This window comes from Balaenoptera ricei, chromosome 19, assembly GCF_028023285.1.
Source record: "Balaenoptera ricei isolate mBalRic1 chromosome 19, mBalRic1.hap2, whole genome shotgun sequence".
Classification (NCBI taxonomy): Eukaryota; Metazoa; Chordata; class Mammalia; order Artiodactyla; family Balaenopteridae; genus Balaenoptera; species Balaenoptera ricei.
Window position 1 is genome coordinate 44,470,281 of NC_082657.1, and position 20,831 is coordinate 44,491,111.

Sequence of the window (20,831 nt, forward strand, 5' to 3'; positions counted from 1 at the left end):
TAAACAAGAAAGTCTGAATTGTTTAAAAAAAAAAAAAGAAACTGAGGCACAGAGAATTTAAGTGGTCCAGGTTATGCACCCAGTAAGTGGCAGAGCTGGGATTTGAACCCAGAGACTGCGCTGTTAAAACTGTAACCAACATTTAATTTTAAAGACAGCATTTGAACTTTCCCTGTAGCCCCTGCTACAGCACCTGGGGGTCTTGATGTTATTCTGTGAAAATATTGAACAAACTCCGAGATTGCTGTTAACCACTTGCCTGTTGTATTTGGTGCTTTTCCCTCCCTCCCCAGTTTGAAGTTTATTTTGGGGGGTCTGCAGACTAGTGGGTTTGGCCACACTGGGCTCCGTGACAAGCTCATGGCTGCAGGGCTGTGAACACTTGCCTACTCCTGGCTGGGAGCTGGGTGGGAAGGTGCGGGTGGGGGAGCATGGGCGGCGATCAGGCTGTGCTGAGAGGGTCTTGCTGTCCCTGCAGGGCTGGGGTTTCCTGGATAAGATGGGTCAGATGAGCCTGGAGGACATGCTGGCCATCCTGAGGCCCTCCTCGACAAAAGGCAGGAAGGGGTAGTCCAGTGGGGCCGAACCCAGCGTAGTCTCTACTCCTCCCCTCCAACACCCACAGCTACCTACCTACCACCAAGCCCTGTGGGCCAAATACTGAATTTTAGTTCTATCCATGAATCCCCTTGGACATGAGTCAACGTGGTTCTCAAAGGAAGATCATCACCATCATCATCATCACCATCATTTTCATCATAGACTGCCCCTTAATGAGCACATACTCTCTGCCAGGAACTGTGTTGTGCTGAGCACTGGGACAGGCATTCATCTCCTTCGATCCTCATTACAACCCTGTGAAGTAGGGACTTTCATTATCCTTATTTTACAGATGAGGAAACTGAGGCTCCAGGTCTCATGATGGGTAAAGGGCAGAGGCAGAGCTTAAGCCAGTTGTCTGATCCCAGAGCTTCAGCTATTAAGATTGCACTGTCAGATGTGAAACCAGGTGGACCTGGGGTCAAATCCCAACCCTAGCTACTTGTCCACAGTTATCCTAACCCCTCTGAGCCCATTTCTTCACCTGTAAATGGGGATGATACATCCCACCCGTGTGAGCTGTTTAAGGATATTGGATGCTGCATTTGAAGAGTCTACCAAGGAGCTGGTATCCAGGAGGTGCTCAATCTATGTGCATTTCCCTTCTTTGAGACCCCCCAGAGCCCTCCTCATTCACACAACCTCATCACTGCTCTCTGGAGCTGTGGGGAGTGCCCATGATTTGTTCTCTCACTAACTTCCTGGTTAACTTCAACTGAGCACCTGCTCCAGGCCAGAATGCTGTGCTTCACATAAGCTGCCAAACAACCTTCCAGGGAGGAACTACCTTTCAGAGAGGCTCAGCAACCTGTCTGAGGTCACACAGCCAAGCAGTGATTGCAGAGCTAGCATTTTACTCCAGATCTGACCTTATCCCTCCCAGACACCATCTAGAACCCCCAAGGGCAGCAAGTGGCTAGCTCCTGGCACATGAGCCCTGAGACATGAGACAGGCCAGGCAGGAGGGTGTGGAGCTTCTTGGGAGGGTCTGCTGTGGCTGTGGGACCTGAGCAGGCCTCTTGCCCCAGGATGTGCCCACTGAGGTGATGCCACCATCATAGATGAATACCTACGCAGCAGCTCAGATGGACAAGCCAAATGAGAAGCCTTCCAGGAATTGATAAGCAATGTTGTCATGAATGTTGAATTTTTCCAGAAACCTCCAAGGTAAGCCTATCCCTGTCTACCTGTCCCACCTTTCCCACTTGGGCCCAGGAGCTGAGTTATCACAAGTGACATGGTGCCACGCTCCACTGCTACCCCCACTCTCCACTTCCTCTCAGGGATGCAGTGTCACAGCAATGAGAGGCGACTCTGGCATGGCACTCTGCAGAGGAGAAAACCAAGGCACAGAGAGGTGCAGTGACTTGCTGAAGGTCACCCAGCAGGACTTATCACCAATTCTCAGGGATTCAATTGACTCAGGAGTGATTTCTTCTGCTTTCAGCCCTTCTCCTGGGAGAAAAGTCTTGCTTCCTCCAAACCTCATGGCTAATCTCTAACACAGTCCTAGAACAGCTCCAGGTTCCTGTCTTTGTGACCTCGGGCAGATACCTAACCCTTCTGTGCCTCAGTTTCCTTGTTTGTAAAATGGCAGTAATAATATATAATGAGCTAATCCATAGGTTGTTATGAGGACAAAATAAACAATGACACATAAAGCACATGGAATGGTGCTCAACACTTAGCAAGCACTCAGTAAAGGCTTGCTGTTCATCATTTTGTCATCATCATTATTATTACTGGTATTGGTGTTATGATGAGCCTGGCTTACCAAAGACAGGACCTGATCAGGCTGTGGGTATCTACTTCTCAGCCAGCCATCTCTCCACAGATTCTGGGGTCTCCATCTTTTTCTATGAGTTCCAGCATCGACCCAGTTTTTTTGCGAAGATCAAGCCGGCCTGGGTGCGGGCTGATCATGGGACTGAGAAGACCTTCATCTTCGGGGGTCCTTTCCTCATGGATGAGAGCTCCATGCCGGGTGAGGATGAACAGACACAAGATCCTTAGGCTGCCGGCTCCAGCAGGGTAGGGCGGGGCATGCAGGAACAGAGGTCTCAGGTCATCAGAGGGGACCCTTGAGTCTCCTCCAGGACCCACGTGACCTTGATCCAGGTCTGTCCCTGTCATAACCTTTCCAGAAGCCACAGAGGAGGAGCAGCAGCTGAGCCTCACCGTGATGACCCAGTGGACCCACTTCTCCTGGACAGGGTGAGGAAGCAAACAGGCATGCCTGGCTTTGGTCCTAGACTACTCAGATCTGCCTCCCAGGGAGCAATACAGGAGACCTTTGTCTTCATTCATTCCTCCCACCCAGGGATCCCAATGGCAAGGGGCTGCCTCCTTGGCCCCCATTCAACTGTTCAGAGCAATACCTGGAAATCCACCTGGTGCCACGGGTCAGCCAGAAGCTAAGGAAGGCCCGACAGCAGTTCTGGGCAGAGACACTTCCCACCAAGATCTGGTAGTGGCAGCAGAAGCAGAAAGGCAGGAAGGCCCAGGAGGAGCTCTGAGGCAGGTCCTGGGTCTTCTGGGCTGGGGGCCAACCCTAGGGGTGGCCAAGTCCCAACAAGGCAGCCTCCTTCTCCCCCTGCTAAGAGACTTTAACACAAACCAGGCTGATGGGTGGTCATGTCCCTTAAAGCATCAGCCCCTCCATGACTCCTTTGACATGTCACCTACTTCCCATCTAGGGGACCTTTGCCCAAACTTCCCCCTCTTCCCACTTGCTTCATGGCAAGTTCCAGCTCATACCTCAAGCTCCCCAGAGGACCCTCCTCCTCTAGGAAGTCTTCCCTGCCTTCTCTGGGCCTGGCCCTTTCTGTGTCCATTACAGCATAGCCCACTCTAAGCTAGCATTGTCAGTGTCAGTGTTTCTGTCCTCCTCTGAGAAGCTCTCTGAGTGTGGAAATCAGCCTGACCCCCCTCTGCATCTCCCATACCAGGATCAGTCAGGACTTGGAATCAGAGGATGCTTGGTGAGTGAGTGAAAGACTGAGAAAGTGTCAGAATGGTGACTGCTGGACTTGAACGCAGGCCCTTTAGGCACCACAGCTCTGCTTAGTTCTGCACAGATGATGTCCTCCCTGACCAGAAGAGTGGGTGGACTCCGACGGCAGAGACCTGGAGTCCTGAGGCATCAGGGGATCCAGCCGAGAACAGATCCCAGACCCCAGAGGCCTCTGACTAGGGCTGAGGGAAGTCCCTTTGTCCGTGCTGTCCAGTCTTGGCCCTTGTACAAGGCAGAGCAGAGTCCAGCAGGGCCAGAGCCCTGACCCTTGGACGTGAGATGCAAGTTTCCCAGCGCCAGCCCCTCACCCCTTTAAGGCCTGCCTGGGCTCTTTCCTCCCCCTCCAGCTAGCGAGGATCGCCTTCTGGGGTTGCTGAGCACCCACCAGGACACAGGAGAACGGGGTGGGGGAGGCCTCTGGACTAGTGCATCAGTCAGGCTGTCGTCACGGAGGGAAGACGAGGTCTACCCACTCAGGCTACAACAGGTCAAAAGCAGCCAGAGGTTTTTGAGTGGGGGGGCACACATTTCTTTTTTTGAGGATCAATGCACCGTTCCCTTGAGAAATCTGGATTTTAGTACATATCACAATGACTTCCCCTGCCCCCGCTGAATCCCATCCTGCCAACTCTGGTCCCACATATACCCTTCCTCAGTCTGACTAAGTTCCTGGCTGCTGATGGTTACATGAAAAACACTTGCAGGTGAGACCAGTTGTGTTTGGGGAAAGTTCATTTGGGGCAGAAAAGAGAGTCATAAACCAGAGGGGTTCTGAGTCGTGCCATTCCTCTGCTCAAAAGCTCCCTGTCGCCCCCGGGGCAAGTTCAAGTTCTTTACACGGCATTGAAGGCCTCCTATTCTTCTCCCCTTCTTTCCACCAGGAAACTTGCCCCCACAAGCTGGTAAGAGAGCCTGACAGGTTAAACAGGCCCCAATCACAGTGTGTTACTGGGGACGCAAAGGGCTGTAGGCGCGAGGAGGCATAGACCGGCCCTGACTTGGGACAGGGGAGGGGGGACATCTAAACTGAGACCTGGAGGACAAGCAGAAGTTGCACAGGCCAGAGGAGTAGTCTCGAGGGGTGGGGACAAAGAGGAAGGGTGTTTCTGGTAGAGGGAACAGCAGGAACAAAGGCCTGGAGGTTGAGATGTGCTGAGAAAACACAGTTCTGTACATCTGGAGAGGCCAGCAAAGACCGGACTGTGAGGGCCCTTGTGGGCTGGGCTGGTAACCCGGGGATGACGTGAACAGGTTGGAGGTGGTGGGTGAGAGTGGGGACAGCGAGAGCAGGGAGGGGGCCAGTGCAGGCTTGCGGGTAGGTGGAAGGCACTGGTGGGCTCTAGATTTAGAAGCGACAGGCAGACCTGGTATCCAAGGGGACACAAAGGTGGGAGAAGGAAGACTTCCCGGGGCTGCCTGGAGGCGAGCAGGACTGGGCTGGGAATCAAGGGCTCGGTTTTGACCATGCTGGATGTACAAACAGGCCTCTTCCTGCGGGCTTGAGGGTGCAACACACCTGGCAGCCACGGGGAGGCAGGGGTTGTTGGGCAGGGGACGTCACCAGCTTTGGTGTCACCATTGCCAAAGGGCTCTGAGGGGGTGGGCAAGCCTGCCGGTGAGGCCTCAGACCCTGTCTCACTGCCAACTTTCCCTGCCTCTCCTCCTCCTCCCCCCAGCTTCTAGGATTTTCTCCTCACAGGGAGGGAGGGGAATGGCCTGGCACGGCCCCAGTGGCTTGGGGGAGTGCTCAGACAAGGGGTGCTCCTGGGATTCCAGTCTTCTTGCCTCTCTATTCTCCCTTCCCTGGGCCACTACTCACGGAACTCCCCTCCCCTGCCGGCCAGGGCATCCTCCATCCACCGATGGCCCTGCCCCAGGACCCAGCAGCCACAGAGCTGAGGGGAGCAAGCCAGGGGCACCCACCAACTCAGACGGAACAGGCCCTGCAGGGCAGGGACTGGTAGACCCAGGGGGCCTCTCCGTGGCAGGGTGACAGGAAGGGTCCTGTGAACAGTGTGAGTGTGTGAGCACCAGGGTGTACTGCAGGATCAGACGTGCACACCTGGACCCAGCCACCAGGCAAGGGACTGGCAGATGCTCCCAGTAGACACAGACAAGCATGTACATACCCAGCGCCAGACGTAGATACTCACACACATGAGCAATCACTCACACACACACACACACACACACACGCCCTCACTAATAGGGTTCCAATCCAGTTCAGCAATTTCCTAGATGTGTATGTTTGAGCAAGTTATTTAGTTTCTTTGTTCCTTAGTTTTCCCATCTGAAAAATGGGGGCAATGATAATGTTCCCCCTTTATGGATCTGCTGTGAGGATTGAACGATAATCAGCTGTCAGCATCCAGGCCATCCTTCTCCCTAGTCACCAGGCCCCATTAACCCCCAGCACCATCTGAGGCCCCAAAGAAGTGAACTCCGAGCCAGGTCGTAGCTCGCCTTGGATGAGGTAGGCTCCTGTGCTTGCAGCCACTGGTGGACCCAGAACCATGTTCTCTGCCTTCACCCCTGACCCACCTGTGGAGCCAGCTCCAAGCACAGGCTCCTTCGCTCTCCATGACCTTGGCTTCACCCTGTGGTCTGGCCTCTAAGGACACCCCACCCCACTTGTCACACATGTCTGTGTGTGTGTAAAGCCCAATCGTGAACCAGATGGAGCCTCAGTCTCCGCATAAAAACAGAGGATGCCAGGTGACTCAGGAGAAGAGTCACCTGGTATTACATATCAGAATCTCAAGTTCTTACCCCTAAGATAGTGTTGTCCCAGGGCCACCTGGCTGACCCAGCTACCTGTTCAACATTCCCTGTGCCCCATGTGAGCATTGGATGAGACCCACATGAGTCCTAGGCGCTCCACTGAGGAGCCTGGCCTGGCACGACTGCCACCCGTATGGACCAGATGAAAGGTTGTTTCTTCCCCAGGGAGAGGTGGCAGGAGTGGAGCCAGTTGTTGGCAGGACCAGTCCTTAAGGCCCACACAGAGCTGGCCAAGTTGCTCCACAGCTGGGCTGGGGAGTCTACGTGTGACTGGTCCCCAGGCCTGGCAGGTGGGCTCACAGTCTTGTCTGCCTTCTCCACCACCCACTTCCCTTGTCCTCCACCCCCAGCTTGGCCTTTGTTTTGAGTGACATGCTTAGTGCATACAGATAAACCAACCTTGTCTGGGCAGCAGAAAAAAGTGGCTCTGTCACCTCTCTCAGACTAGGCTCCATTCTCCTATTGATGTGGCTACACATAGCCCACAGGGGAGGCCAGCAGAGTGAAGAAAGAGAAACGTGGTCCAGGTCAGATGAAACTGCTGGTAACCCCTACTTCCCTGCTCCTGCCGTCCCTGTCCGCCCATACCTGACTCTTTAAACTCCACAATGATGGTGAACTCTCCACTAATGTTGGTTAAAGAAAATATAGAAAATACAGAAAAGTTGAAGGAAAAAGAAGAAAAAAAAATCAAGGTCACTGATGACTGCAACTCAGAGCCAACCACAGACACCATTTTGGCCTCAATCCTTCCTGACTGTTACTTTAGACATCTTTGGAGTATTTTGGTGTGCACTTTCCATGGCTAATATGGTCACATTCAATATACAATTTCAAATTCTGCCTTTTTCAAGTTATTAAACCACATCTGCCTTTTCCCAAATACTGATGAAGACAGCTGACACAACGGGTTTTCCCTATTTCAAGTGCTTTACCTACATTAACGCATTTAACCCTCACTACAATCCCTTGAGATAAGTACTATTATAATGCAGAGTTTACAGATGGAGAAACTGAAGTCCAGAGAAGTTAAGAGTCATGCAGCTTGTAAGTGGCAGTGCTGGGATTCAAACCCAGTATTCTGGCTCAGAACCACTGCACTAAGCCATCCGCTGCTCTAGAGTCTTGTGGAACATGGTAATACTGACCATGTAGCATCTATTATATTCTGTAGATGTAACATCCTTCTTCACCCATCCCCTTCGGTCATGTTGGGGTGAGGCTGTTGTCAACGAGGCTATAGGACACATGATGATGTAAACAATTTTTTGTGTATTTTGGACGGTCTCCCAGACCAAATTTCTTGGTCAAAGGATGGGGCAATTTTAAGCCTCTTGCTCCGTATTGTTCAATGACCTTAGGAAAGGCTGCATTATTCATACGCCTTCCATCAGAGGATGAAGGCTCCTACCTTGCCAACAGGGAGGGTGTAACAGACAGGGACATTGATGTGTCAACCAAGACTCCAGGATGCAGTGGATATAAAGGTCCCCAAGCCATATCAGCACATGAGAATTTTGTAGAAAATGGTCTAAGAACCATTTCCACAATTCCTGGACCCCTCAGCCATTCAAGGCTTGAAAAAGAGAGTGTGAAGGGGGAAGAGTTAGGTGAGAGATTTTCTTTGGAGAGAGCTGTTGCCCCACCGTGAACAGTCTTACCTTTGAATGAAGATGAAACGACCCTCTGCACCTGTTCCTGCAGCTCCAGACTTCAAATGGGCCTTCCCCTTTCCCTGACTAACTCCTCGTCCTTCACCACGAAGACTGGATCTTCTCCAGAGAGGCTTTCTTCCCTGATCACCATCACCCAGTTCTGGACTCCCACATCATGATTGCTTGTGGCAGGTGCCAGCCAGCTGGAGCATGAGTCGGATTCTGTGCCTGAGCCTTACCCTCTGCCTGATGGTACAGACAGCCCTGGGTAAGCCCCCACCCCTTCCTGAGGGCGTTGGGCAAGAGGGATATGAGGGACACAGGGACAGGCCAACAGCTCAACCTCTCCTGGGGGCAGCAGGGCAGGGACATTTAGAGGTCTGGGCGGATGGGTGGTAGAGAGCTGGGAGTGTGGACATTTATATTTACATTTTAATAAAATGTATCTTATAATTTACATAATTTTATATGTTTATAATTTATGATTTTATATTTATATTCTTTATAAAATGAATATTATATAAAATTCGTATTATATTAGTATATATATATTAGTGTATGTGTATGTGTGTGTGTGTGGTGTGTAAAACCATCATGTAACCACCAACCAGATCAAGATCTAGAACATTTCCAGCACCCGACATGCCCCTTCCCAGTCAATACCCTCAAAGTAACCACTGTTCTGACCTCTATCATAAATAAGTTTTGCCCATATTAATGCACTAAAAAAAAATTTTTTTTTGGCCACATCACGTGGTATGCATGATCTTAGTTCCCCGACCAGGGATCGAACCTGTGCCCCCTGCAGTGGAAGCGGAGTTTTAACTGCTGGACCACCAGGGAAGTCCCCGCATTAAAAATTTTTTTAACTTGAGGGAAACTTCGCTAAAACCACTTTTAGCATTTTGGCACATTTTCTCTTAGTTTTTTTATTGCATATTTGTATATGGCTGTGATATTAGCATGTACACGATTTTATACTCTGCTTTTTTTCACTTAAAATCATACCATAAACAGTTTATAACTTAAGTTTATAGTTATATTTACGTTGCCTGGTCCCCAGAAACAAATAATGCTTCCCGTACTCACGATAGCATATATGACTATGGTTCATAAAAGTCTTTCTTTTAATGCGTTTCTGACTATTTTCATAAGGGTGGGACCCCTTATGAAAATAGTCAGAAACTATGTGAACGTTTTATGGCTCTTATACGTTTTGCCAAATTATTTTCTTGAGGTGGTGTATCAATTTATCCTCCACTAACAGTATATGTGAATGTCCTTTTCATTGTATCTTTGCCACAACTGGGTGCCATCATTTGTAATTTATTAGGTGGAAATTGTGACTCCTGGTTTTAATTAACATTTTATGGCTACTAAAAATGTGGAATATTGTTTTCATAAGTGCTTACATATTGCCTCTGGGTAGCAGAGCTGGGATGGAGACCACTCCACCTCAGCTCCTGTTCAGGGGTGTAGAGCACTCTGTCACATGCTTAGGTGCCCCCAGTGGGTGGGGTGAGGGCAGTAAAACACTACTGTTTAGAGCAGAACTCTGATGTGAGACACTCTGTGTCACTTTGGGCAAGTTATATAACCCTTTGAACTTCCATTTCCACATTTGTGTAGTGGGAAAATAGTAACAGTTACCTTATAAATTTTTTAGGAGGATGAGGTAAAATAGCATATAAGTGTTTGGCACAGTGCCAAGCTATAATAAAGGCTCAGTCAGTCACTGTTGTTGGCTATTCAATAAGTGGACCCAGAATTCAGGGCAAATCTGGGTAATATGATAGACCTTGGCCTCCTGGCTCTGTCCTATGAGACCTCAGGCTGGTCACTGATCATCTCTGGGCCTCCAAGCCTCACCCCACTCCTCCCAGGGCAAATGAGAAGCCTATGTGAGAGGACCATGTGAAAGGGCTTCGTAAATTGCAAAGGGCTACATACACAGAGGAGATTTGAGATGGCCCCTTGCTGCCACTGACCTGCCTCCATGCCTGAAGGGCCACCATTACAGCCAATTCTTTGTGCCTGGATATTGCTTATGTAAGACCAGGAGAGACCTGGGGATGTGAGCAGAGAGGTATTTTTGGCCACCTGCAGCTGGGGTGTGAGGGTGTGTTCTTACCACACCAATACCAAATGCTATTCCAAAAAGCAGTTGCATCAAAGTCTCCTAGAGAGGGTTGTAAATCTAATTTCCTGATGCAACCTGAGATTCTCTTTCAGAGGGTGTAAGGGGGACCTAAGAATCTGAATTTCCCAGTGATTCCCCCAGATAATTCTCATGCACAATCAAGTTCAATAATATTTAGATCAGATTTGCCTTCTGTCACTTTGCAGAGTGAGCCTCCAGGGGACCAGGGCACAGAAAAATTCAGGTTTGGTTGTTTTTTTTTTTTTGCCATGTGGCTTGTGGGATCTTAGCTCCCCGACCAGGGATTGAACCTGGGCCCTTGGCAGTGAGAGTGCAGAGTCCTAACCACTGGACCACCAGTGAATTCCCAAAAAATTCAGTTTTGATAAACGGGGAGGAGGAGAAAGAAAGGACAGAGGTGCTTCAGGAAGGGGCAACAAATGTGAGGTCTCAGCGACCCTTGGCAACAGGAGCGAGGCAGGGTGAGGGCGTAGAAGAAGAGGTGTCCATTGGCAGAGTCTAAATTCAACTTGGTGTAGTTTGTATCCATTGCAAGAGCTAGCTATGGTGTAGGTATGCTTGTAGTGTACAGATGTGAACGTATGCTGCATATGGATACATTGTAACCTATATATAACTATACTTATATGCATGTGGCCACACATTTTTTAAAGATTAACTAATTAATTAATTTTTAACTTTATTTTTGGCTGTGTTGGGTCTTCGTTGCTGTGCGCGGGCTTTCTCTAGTTGCAGTGAGTGGGGGCTACCCTTTGTTGAGGTGCGCAGGCTTCTCATTGTCGTGGCTTCTCTTGTTGCGGAGCACGGGCTCTAGGGGCTCGGGCTTCAGTAGTTGTGGCACATGGGCTCAGTAGTTGTGGCTTGTGGGCTCTAGAGCACAGGCTCAGTTGTTGTGGCGCGCGGGCTTAGTTGCTCCACGGCATGTGGGATCCTCCCGGGCCAGGGCTCGAACCCATGTCTCTTGCATTGGCAGACGGATTCTTAACCACTGCGCCACCAGGGAAGCCCTGGGCACGCATTTAACTCTTGTGTTTCCCCATGTTTTTTTTTGTAAATGATCTGTGCTCATATATACCCATGTGTGTATAAATTTGCATGTACATGTAAATATTAATGCGAGTGTGGATATATGTGTGAGAATGCATATATGTGTGTGATTTCTTCCCAAAAAAATGCCAGGCAGATGTTAGCAACAAGAAAGATATATAGTCATACCAATATCAGACAAACAGAAATCAAAATAAATGACACATTTATTGACATTAAATGATACATTAAATGACCAACAGAAAAGTATTCAAATAACAGACATGAACTTTTACGCATCTACCAACATAGCTTTGAAATCTTAAATCAAATAATGATAGAGAAAAATACGAGGAACACAGAAAAAGTAGACAAATACACAATTGTGAAAAGCTTCAAGCTGGTGCTGGTGCCCGTGGCAGATGGGCCAAGGTGTTTTCAGTGTCCAGGGTGACCCTTCTTCTCTCTTCCTAGGTGCCTTGCACACCAAGGAGCCTCTAGTGGTTACCAAATATGGGACCCTCCAAGAAAGCAGATACACATGGGGAAGACACCCATCAATGCCTTCCTAGGAGTTCCCTTCTACAGACCTCCTGTGGGTGCCTGCAGTTTCACTGGCCCAGAACCCCCAGAGCCCTGGGAAGGAATCAGAGATGCTACCATCTATGCCCCGGTGTAAGAGCCAGAGGACTGTCAGCTGGGAAGTGGGCAGACCCTGAGGAAGGCGGTGAACCTATGCCTGCCTCTGGGCCGGGGTTTGAACAACTCACTGAAAAGAGTGCTCTGTGTGGCCACAGGCAGTCCTGGCGACCATTCTGGGCCTCAGTTTCCAAACCTATATAATGAAGTGGCTGGTCCAGATGGTGTTTAAGGCACTGATAATGCTGTTCTTGATTCTCTCATGGGAGAGCTCCAGGCAAGGAGGAGGTGCATACTGACTGTGCCCCCAGGACCTGCTGGGGAGCTGAGTTTCCCTAAATGTGTGTGAGGGGCAGTACACACACACACACACACACACACACACAGAATGAAACCTGAGCTCTTCCCTCTTCCTTGGTGCTTGAACCTAAGAACAAGCCCACGTGGCACCACCAGCCCTTCCCTGCAGAAGGAGGCCAAAATGGGGAGGGCATGGGCTCAGTTTCAGTTTTGATGTCCCAGGGTCTCAGTGCAACCTCTAGCTGGGCTCAAGCCCTGAATCACATGAGCATGTTGGGACAATGGCTGCCCTTTGACGCACTGGGCTTGGCAGTTTACCAAGAACAAGTGTATTTACTGTTTACATAGACCATTGAGTAACCCACTGTCCAGAACATTCTGTGGTGAACATTAACAATGTTCAGCATCAGTTGGATAAAGTATTGGCTTTAGAAAAATGTCTACTGTGAGAACCTGGGTGTCTGGTGATATAAAAAACTACAACTACCACACTGGGTGTCTAGTTGTTAAAAACACGATGTCCACTGTTAGAACATGATTGACTGTTACTAGAACACTGGCATGTTGGTTGTTAAAACACTGGCCATCACTAAGAGAAGCCAAGGCATTCTGAACATTGTGTGACTGTTATTTGGAACTCCATGGATCAGGGGACAGAACATGGAATAACCATTGTTAGGACCCCGAGGATCAGGGGTTTAGAGATTGGGGTGTCCCTTGCATAGAAATCTGGGTGTCAGTTGTTGGAACATTGGCCATGAGCTGTCAGACATTGGCTGTTTGGAACACAGAGTGTTAGGTGTAAGAATTTGTGGATGGCTTAGAACAGACTGTGGGGTGGCAATTAAGGGGGGAACAGGGAGAGAGGAAGCTGTTACAGGGATGGTGGCTTTGACCAGAGTAGTTACAGTGGAGGTGGTGGGAGTGGTCAGGCTCCAGATTTATTTTGAAGGTAAAATTGACAGGATTTGCTAGAGAATTGGATGTGAGCCACGAGGGAAGAAGAATAATCAAGGATAATAACTAGTTTCAGGGCAGAGCAGAAAGGGGAATAGAGGTACAATTTACTGAAATGGAGAAGACTAGGGCAAGAGCAGGTTTGGGCAAAACAAGAGTTCATTTGGGGGCATGTTAAGTTTGACATGTCTAATAGATATCCATGTAGAGATGTGGGGTAGGTAGTCTGGATAAATGGAGCTGGAAGGAGACTGGTCATCAGCAGGTTAACAGTGTGAAGCCCTAGGCCTGAAGGACAGCAGCTCGGGAAAGAATAATCAGCATGAAAAGAGAAATGAGGGTTGAGGCCTGGGGCACTCTCCCGCTTAGGCCAGGAAGAAGAGGAGGAGTCACCAGTGAGGTGGCAGAAAAATCAGGAGAGTGGGATTACAGAAGCCTAGAGAAGGAAAGCTGTTCAAGAAGGAGAGTGTGGGCAACCACATAGAGGGGCTACCAGGGCAAGTAAGATGATGAGAGAGATTTAGCAAGATGGAAGTCACTGGTGACCTTGACGAAAATGGCTTTGGTGGCGGGTTGGGGACAGATGCCTCAAATGCTTATAACCCCTGTTCTAGGCTGTAAGAGGCCTGGCTTTCCTGCTGGGATGCTGCATGTGATTTATTGGACAGCATCCTGACAACAACATTAGCTGCTGCCGAGAAGTCAAGCAAGGAAGGCCAAAGACAATCTGTAGAGACAGAGACAAGCTGCCTGCTGGTGACCTTGGAGAGGCTGGTGGGGGTGGAGGGAAAGACAACTTGTTGAAACATTTGGCCTTGAGGGGAAGAGAGAGATAGCATAGTTGCTGGGGAAGGTGGCTGGTAGAGGATAGGTTTGGACCAAGATATGTTGAAGTGCTTTTGGGAAGGACTGAAAGGGAGCAGGTGATGCCCTAGTTAGGGAGGTGGGAATGAATTACACCTACGTACACACACACATACACACACTGAAGACAGGCTGGGACAAGAGAAAGGAACAGAGGAATAGGTAGACAGGGATTCCTGCATTCAGTCAAATGGGCCCAGCCCCAGCTGTTATAAGAATAGCCACCCTCAGGGCTGGGTCAGCAGGGAGAAAAGGCAAGGTGGACCAATAGCCCAAGCTCCATGAGTATACCAGACGTCCACACAGTGCAAGGCACAGGGCCAAGTGCCAGGAATCAGATGAATACACCTACATCCCTGCCCTTTGGCAGTAAAAACAACCAATCAAAATAACTCCAACCCAGTATTGTAGTCAATGGTGGATAGAGCTTTGGGAAGCACAGAGGGGAAAGTGCCCAGCAGAGGGGGCACCACTTAAGCTGGACCTTAAATGTGAGTAGGAGTTTGCTGGGCAGAGGAGAAGGCATTTGGTAGACAGAACAGAAGTACAGGGGTTTGCAGGTGAGAGGCAAGGGGTCATGTGTATTTGGAACAAAGAATGGCTGGGAAGGAGATGACTAGATGGAAAGGAGGGCCTAGGTCAGTGTGGGTGAATGAGGGCAGGAGGAGCCAGGGAAGGTAATAAGGAGGGGAATGACGTGGTCAGATTTGTGTTGTCTGTCAGCCTCTCTGGCCGGCGTGTGGAGGATGAGCTGGAGGGGAGATGAAGAGGCAGGGCAGAGTCCTGGCCAGAGTGGTGGTGGCCTTCACAGGGCAGCAGCCCTGAGATGGACAGAGGGGGCCTATTCAAAAGTTGTTTGTGAGGCAGAACAGAGACTGAGCGGAGGACAGGGCATGAAGGAAAGGAGGTGCCCAGGGCACCCAGGTTTATGGCTTGACAGCACCAACACGTCTCCAGCAGGAGCAGGGAACCCCTTCCCAGGCAGACCCATAAGGCAAGGCACAGGCAGGGGGTGCCAACCTGCCTCCCATCCCTGGACCTAACGTTAGTGAAGGCTGCTAGGACACAGATACACACACGCACACACATACACACATATTGCCTGGATTTTGCTTTGGGTTCTGGTCCCTCACTGCAGAACCTGGGTTGAAACCACTCTCCCCACTATTCTCTCAGCGCTGGGCCCCAACTCACATCGTGCCCACAGGTGCCTTCAGGAGTCCTGGGGGCAGATCACCTCCATGTACTTCAACACACACAAAAACTACAAGTGGCTGCATTTCAGTGAGGACTGTCTGCACCTGAATGTGTGTGCGCCAGCAGGAGCGCTCGGGGACCCTCTGCTGCCTGTGAGTACTCAGCCTTCAACCACGCACCATCCCACTCAAGCTCCCCACTGTCCCGCTCAGGCCTCAGCCCTTCTCGCCCAGGCGATGGTCTGGTTCCCAGGACACGCCTTCCTCGTGGGCTCCGCTTCCACGTGTGATGGCTCCAAATTGGCGGCCCGGGAGAAAGCGGTGCTAGTGCTTCTGCGCCACAGCCTCGGTGTCCTCGGTGTCCTTCCTTAGGTGGGCGGGGCCGGGAACCCGAGCCGGGGACCAGGGGTGGGGCCTCCTCTGGACTTGGGCTCAGGGAGGGGGGAGGAGAGGATTGGGCGGAAGGAAAGGGGCACGGCCTATGGGGCGTATCCGCGTGAGGGGCGTGACAGGGGCATGGTCTAATGCTTGTTGGAGCGGACAGGTGCTTGCTACCGCCTCAATGGGGCGGCGCCCAGTTATAAGGAAGGAGATGCGGTGGTAAGACCCAGTCTCTGAGGGACACAGGGGGCGAGGCGGGAGCCCCCAGCACCCAAGCGTCGGGGCTCCGGACCCTGATCGTGAGCCCCGCGCGCTCAGCACAGGCGATAGCCAGGCCCGCGGGAATTGGGCGCTGCTGGACCAGGTTGCAGCTCTGCGCTGGGTGCCGAAGAACATCGCAGCCTTCGGCGGAGACCCAGGCTGGGTGACCTTGTTTGGCCAGTCATCAGGGGCCATGTGCATCTCGGGACTGGTGAGTGCAGTACCCAGATAGACCAAAACAGGGACGCAGGCCCGCATGGCCTACGGGTTCTGCACAGATACGTGTGAAGATTTGCATGTGCAAGAACATTCCGGTCCACAGACCTGCCCTCACCCCTGCCATGGGTACCGCCCCGCACAGCCAAGGATGTCCATTACATTCAGGGAGGACTGATGAGAAAACCAAGCCAGCCCAGGAAGGGCAATGCTAACACTATGGATGTGGTGGGCCAGAAAGATCACCCAGCACCTCCTGCCCCTCCACGTTCCCCCAGAGGTCTATGCCTGAAACAGAGCCCCCCATCGGCCCTCTGGGCAGGGTTGGAGCCACCCACCAGGCCTGGGAGTCAGGCCTGGGTTAGAGACTGGGCTTTGCCCCTGACTCCTGGGGTACTGCTGACCTGGAGTGTTCCTGTAGTGTGGGTGTAAGGTCAGGTGCCCTGTGAGGGACATGTGGCTGGGCAGTGAGCAGGGACCACATCACACAAGGCCTTGTGGGCCACAATAATAATGCTCGAACCCTGGAGCACATTCCATGTGCCAGTCACTCTTCTAAGCACCTTAGGTGTATTCATTTGTTTAATTACCTCAACAATCCAAAAAGAAGAGTACTCCCTTTCTGCCCTCTGCAAAAAGAGAAGTCTTCTCCACTCTATAGATGAAGAAAGTGAGGCCCAGAGAAGTTAAGCAACTTTATTGAAAATGCACTGGAGAGCAGGGAAAGATTTGTTTTTTAAAGGTCAAGTCTTGTATTTATTTATTTATTTTTGGCTGCATTGGGTCTTCGTTGCTGCGTGCGGGGGCTACTCTTCGTTTCAGTGCGCGGGCTTCTCACTGCGGTGTCTTCTCTTTCTGCGGAGCACGGGTTCTAGGCGCGCGGGCTTCAGTAGCTGTGGCACGCGGGCTCTAGAGCGCAGGCTCAGTAGTTGTAGCTCACGGGCTTAGTTGCTCCACAGGATGTGGGATCTTCTCGGACCAGGGCTCGAACCCGTGTCCCCTGCATTGGCAGGCGGATTCTTAACCACTGCATCACCAGGGAAGTCCCAAGCAGGGAAAGATTTTAAGCAGGGGAGTGACACAATCAGATGTGCATTTAGAGTTGGCTCAGTCTGCTGGAACTGGGTTAAAAAGAAGCACAAGCAGAGGCTTGGAGACCAGCTTGGGATGGGGGGGTGACATATCTAATGGGGGCTGTTTCTGAAATAGAGGTGTAGAGGATGGCTGCAGAGTGATGCAGGAGGCCAAGTGGACAGGACAGGGGCAGCTGCAGCATACAGATGACCAGAGGATAGAGGGAAGGCCCCTGGGGCTAGGTGGATGCTATGGGTAAGGGACAACACCCAGATAGGGAGTGGCTGGAGCAAGTTTTGGACACATGAAGTATGAGGTGCCCAAGGGACAGGATGGGGGTCCCAGATATGGTTGTTCCCTCCAATTTGGGCAGCAGAGAAAGGCTAAGAGCTATCATTGCAGATAATTGGGGCTCTGGGAACCATACGGTCCCCCTCTCCCACACTGCTAGCCCAGCAGCAGAGGGAGGCCCTTTCTGGTTGTTACACCAGCAGAGCCACTATAACAACACTAGATCCCCTCTGGGACCCCTGGGGCCCGTTGCACAGACCAGAACAAGGATGCCCAGAGACAGGACGGCACTGGCTCTAGGTCTAGGACTCCAACTCAGAACTCCTGACTCCCTCCCAGCTTCTGCCCTCTCTGGGCCCCTTCAGGCTGCCCAGCCATGGCCAGTGGTCCCCACTTTTGCATCTCATGGGTGCAATTCTCCCCACCCCTGCAGATGACATCACCCCTAGCCTGCGGTCTCTTCCATCAGGCCATTTCCCAGAGTGGCACCGCAGTGCCACTTCATCACTTCATCACCTGGCTGTGATCTAGCTGGGCTTGATTCACCCCAGTGCCTACAGGGGACATTCTACCCTGAGGATCCACACTGGTCCAGACCTGCTTCTGAGGGTCCCTCAGTTCTCCCCTCCTCAGGCTTTCTCACACAGGTCTGGGGAAGGGAGCTTCTCCAAACAGCCACCCAGAAGCTATTCTTCCCCAAATTAGAGGGAGAGCAGCTGAGCGGAAGCCAGGGCTCAGTCAGGCTGCAGCAGCTGCGAGGATCATAAAGGACTTTGGGGAACCCTAGGACCTTCTCTAGGAATTCAAGCCTGCAAGAACTCCGGTAGGCAGCCTGGATGGTGAGCTGGGCCCCTGCCTCCCATAGTCCCTGCCTCATACCCTCCCCATCCGCCCCGGAGGGTACCTCTCTTCCCGTCTGCTCCTCGCGGATGGCACTCCTGGATGAGGGGGTTGGAGAGGGCTACCCGCTGCCCTGTCTCCACCCTGTCTTCATGCCTTCGCTGGGATCCCCCAATGGCCACCCAGAGTCCTTCCTAAATCCCCTGCCAGACCCCACCCCGCAGGGAGCGGTTCTCAGAACTGATTAGATCTTGGTGAAGACCCCAGGGCACTTCTGTGGCTTTTCTCCAAGTTCACCTCGGCTCGCCTGGTGCACTATGAGCACGGAGGCGCACCGCTGCAAAGCTGGCCTAGGAACCGGGCGCGCACACGCGTCTCCTGCGGGCCCCCGCGGCTCAGCTCGCCCCTTCCTCTCCTCCAACACCCCGAGATCCCCACCCACCGAAGCAGCAATTACCGGCCGTGTGGGCTGGGGAAGGGCCAATTAGTGCGGGAGACGCAGCCCCTCGGCTGTGCCCGCGCTGACCGCAGCCCCGCAGCGCCGCCGCCGCCTTCCCTGCCCGGCAGACAGCGCCAGCCGCCTGGGAGCCCCGGGGGACGCGCCGTCCGGCCTCCAGCCAACTGCAGTGATGGATCCAGGCGGCTGGCGTGGGGCCAGAGCCCGGGCGGACGCGAGGGCGCCGGGAGCTGCAACTCGCCACCGCTGGGTGGTGGGGGTGAGCGGAATGGGGCCTCCCTCCCTGTGAGGGCTCCTGCACCCCCGACGGCCTGCGCCCCAGCGCCTGCCTTCTTCAATCGCCAGGCAGGCGGGCTGCAGCGGCGCAGCGGCGGGCGGGGGTGGGGCCGAGGTGTTCGGGGAGGCCCTCTTACAGCCTCGAGGTCCTTTGACTTCGGGACCTCCAAAGCTCTGGCCTAGGCTGGCCGAGCCCAGAGCAGTTCCCTGTTGGAGGCCTTAGCAGGACCTGGCTTTAGAAAGTCTTGGCTTGTGCTTGATTAAAGCTCCCATGCAAGAGGAGGTGGGCAGAAGGGTGGGTGGGCAGTGCGGGGCCACAGGCCTCTTTCACTGATGCATGAATGCATAGACTTCCTCCGCTGGGTCCCTGCCATGCACAACCTGCCTCACCCACCTGTAGGCTTTGGGAGACCCAAGAGGGATCAGTCTTGCCCTCCAGGAGCCCTCAGGCTGTGGGCAGAAGCTCCAGGGGCTTGGCTGGGATCCCAAGCTAATGGAAACTCTGCGGTCCAGGGAGGCTTCAGGTGAAGGAAAGGGGCAGGCACTACCACTTCAAGCCTTCCCCTTCCCCCAACTGACTCCTTTTCGGCCCAAGCTGGACACACTGGGGCCCTGTACTGAGGGACAAGGTGGGCCTAACTAAGCCCAGGACACACTCTGGATGAGGCTGAGGAAGGGAAGAAGCAGTGGAGAAGGGTTTGGCAGGAAGGTTCACAAATGGGGTTCACCAAAGAGATCTATTGCAGGATACTTCTGTTTCCCCCACCTGTGCCACAAGGGGCTGGGTTAGAGATGCTGAGTCCCTTGACCAGTCCTGGATGCAGTAGTGTGGGGTTCAGGGTGGCTTTTTCCCTGTGCCCCCCCAACTCAGGTCTGGCCTTGGTAGGGAAGGGCTGGGGGCCTGCCTTGTGCCCTAGAACCTCACTCAGGCCCTGGTGGGCCAGACTTCCTGTGAGGGAGAAGGCATCACTTCTAAGGGAGTGAGAATTCCCCTTTCTCCGTACCAAGCTCATTAGCTGTGTGTGTGGCAGGGGGGAAGACTGAGAAATTGGGGCATGGGGACTGAGTGAGGAAGGGAGACAACGACACAGATAGCACCTTGGGTCCTTTGTGGAATGAGATGACAGCGCATTGAATTAAAGCATGAGGAAAGGTACGGAGACAGGTGAAAGAGACCGTGGAACAATCTGCCAAGAAAGCCAGGGAGTGGAGGAAAGAAACAGAAGCAGGTGGACACACGCCCAGACAAGCAAATGGACAGAGAGCCAGGGCAGTGCCGGGGGCTGTCCAGGCTGGAGAAGGGCAGTACCTAGGCACTCAGAAGGGGGCAGTGGGCAGGGACCTGTTTCTCATCCCAGTTGTCTGACTGCTGAGACCCTTGGGGGCATGATAGAAAGGGTCATCTGGAAAGGCTGTGGGAGCACAGAGATGACCTATCTTGGGTTGGGTTGGGGTGTCAGGAGGGCTTCCAGGAGGAGCACCTGAAAGGACCAGTAGGAAAGACTGGAGGGGATGGAGGGGGAGGGGGAGCTACGTCAGAGGCACAGCAGAAGGACAGGCCTGGAGGCAGGAATTAGCCTGTTCCATCCCAACAGTTCTGCGTCATTTTGGCCCTCACGGAAAGGCTAAAAGAGGAACCAGGCCCAGAGCTGGAGGACCAGTCCTGTAAGCCTGGGAGAGAGCACGGCCTCTACCCTGAGGTACTGGCGAGCCATGGGAAGGACATGTCCTGGTCATGCTTATCTTCCAGAAGGAGGTTACAGAGTACAGAGCAACTGGAGGAGGAGAGGGTAGAAGTGGGGAGGCCGGGGGAGGGTGGTGCAGAACTGGACAGCGAGTTCTG

General features: G+C 52.4%; 1 protein-coding gene and 1 pseudogene across 1 annotated transcript; both read left to right on the forward strand.

Moving 5' to 3' along the window:
- Positions 1–73: 73 nt before the first annotated feature.
- Positions 74–3,116, forward strand: LOC132352961 (carboxylesterase 3-like; annotated as a pseudogene).
- CES4A (carboxylesterase 4A) lies at positions 2,523–19,171 on the forward strand. Its single transcript, XM_059903760.1, is given in 10 exon segments — positions 2,523–2,584; positions 2,745–2,814; positions 8,099–8,317; positions 11,711–11,761; positions 11,764–11,911; positions 15,204–15,345; positions 15,427–15,552; positions 15,878–16,045; positions 17,849–17,937; positions 18,523–19,171. Coding segments are annotated over 8 exon segments (1,431 nt in total). The 5' UTR covers positions 2,523–2,584; positions 2,745–2,814; positions 8,099–8,259.
- The last annotated feature ends 1,660 nt before the right edge of the window (positions 19,172–20,831 follow it).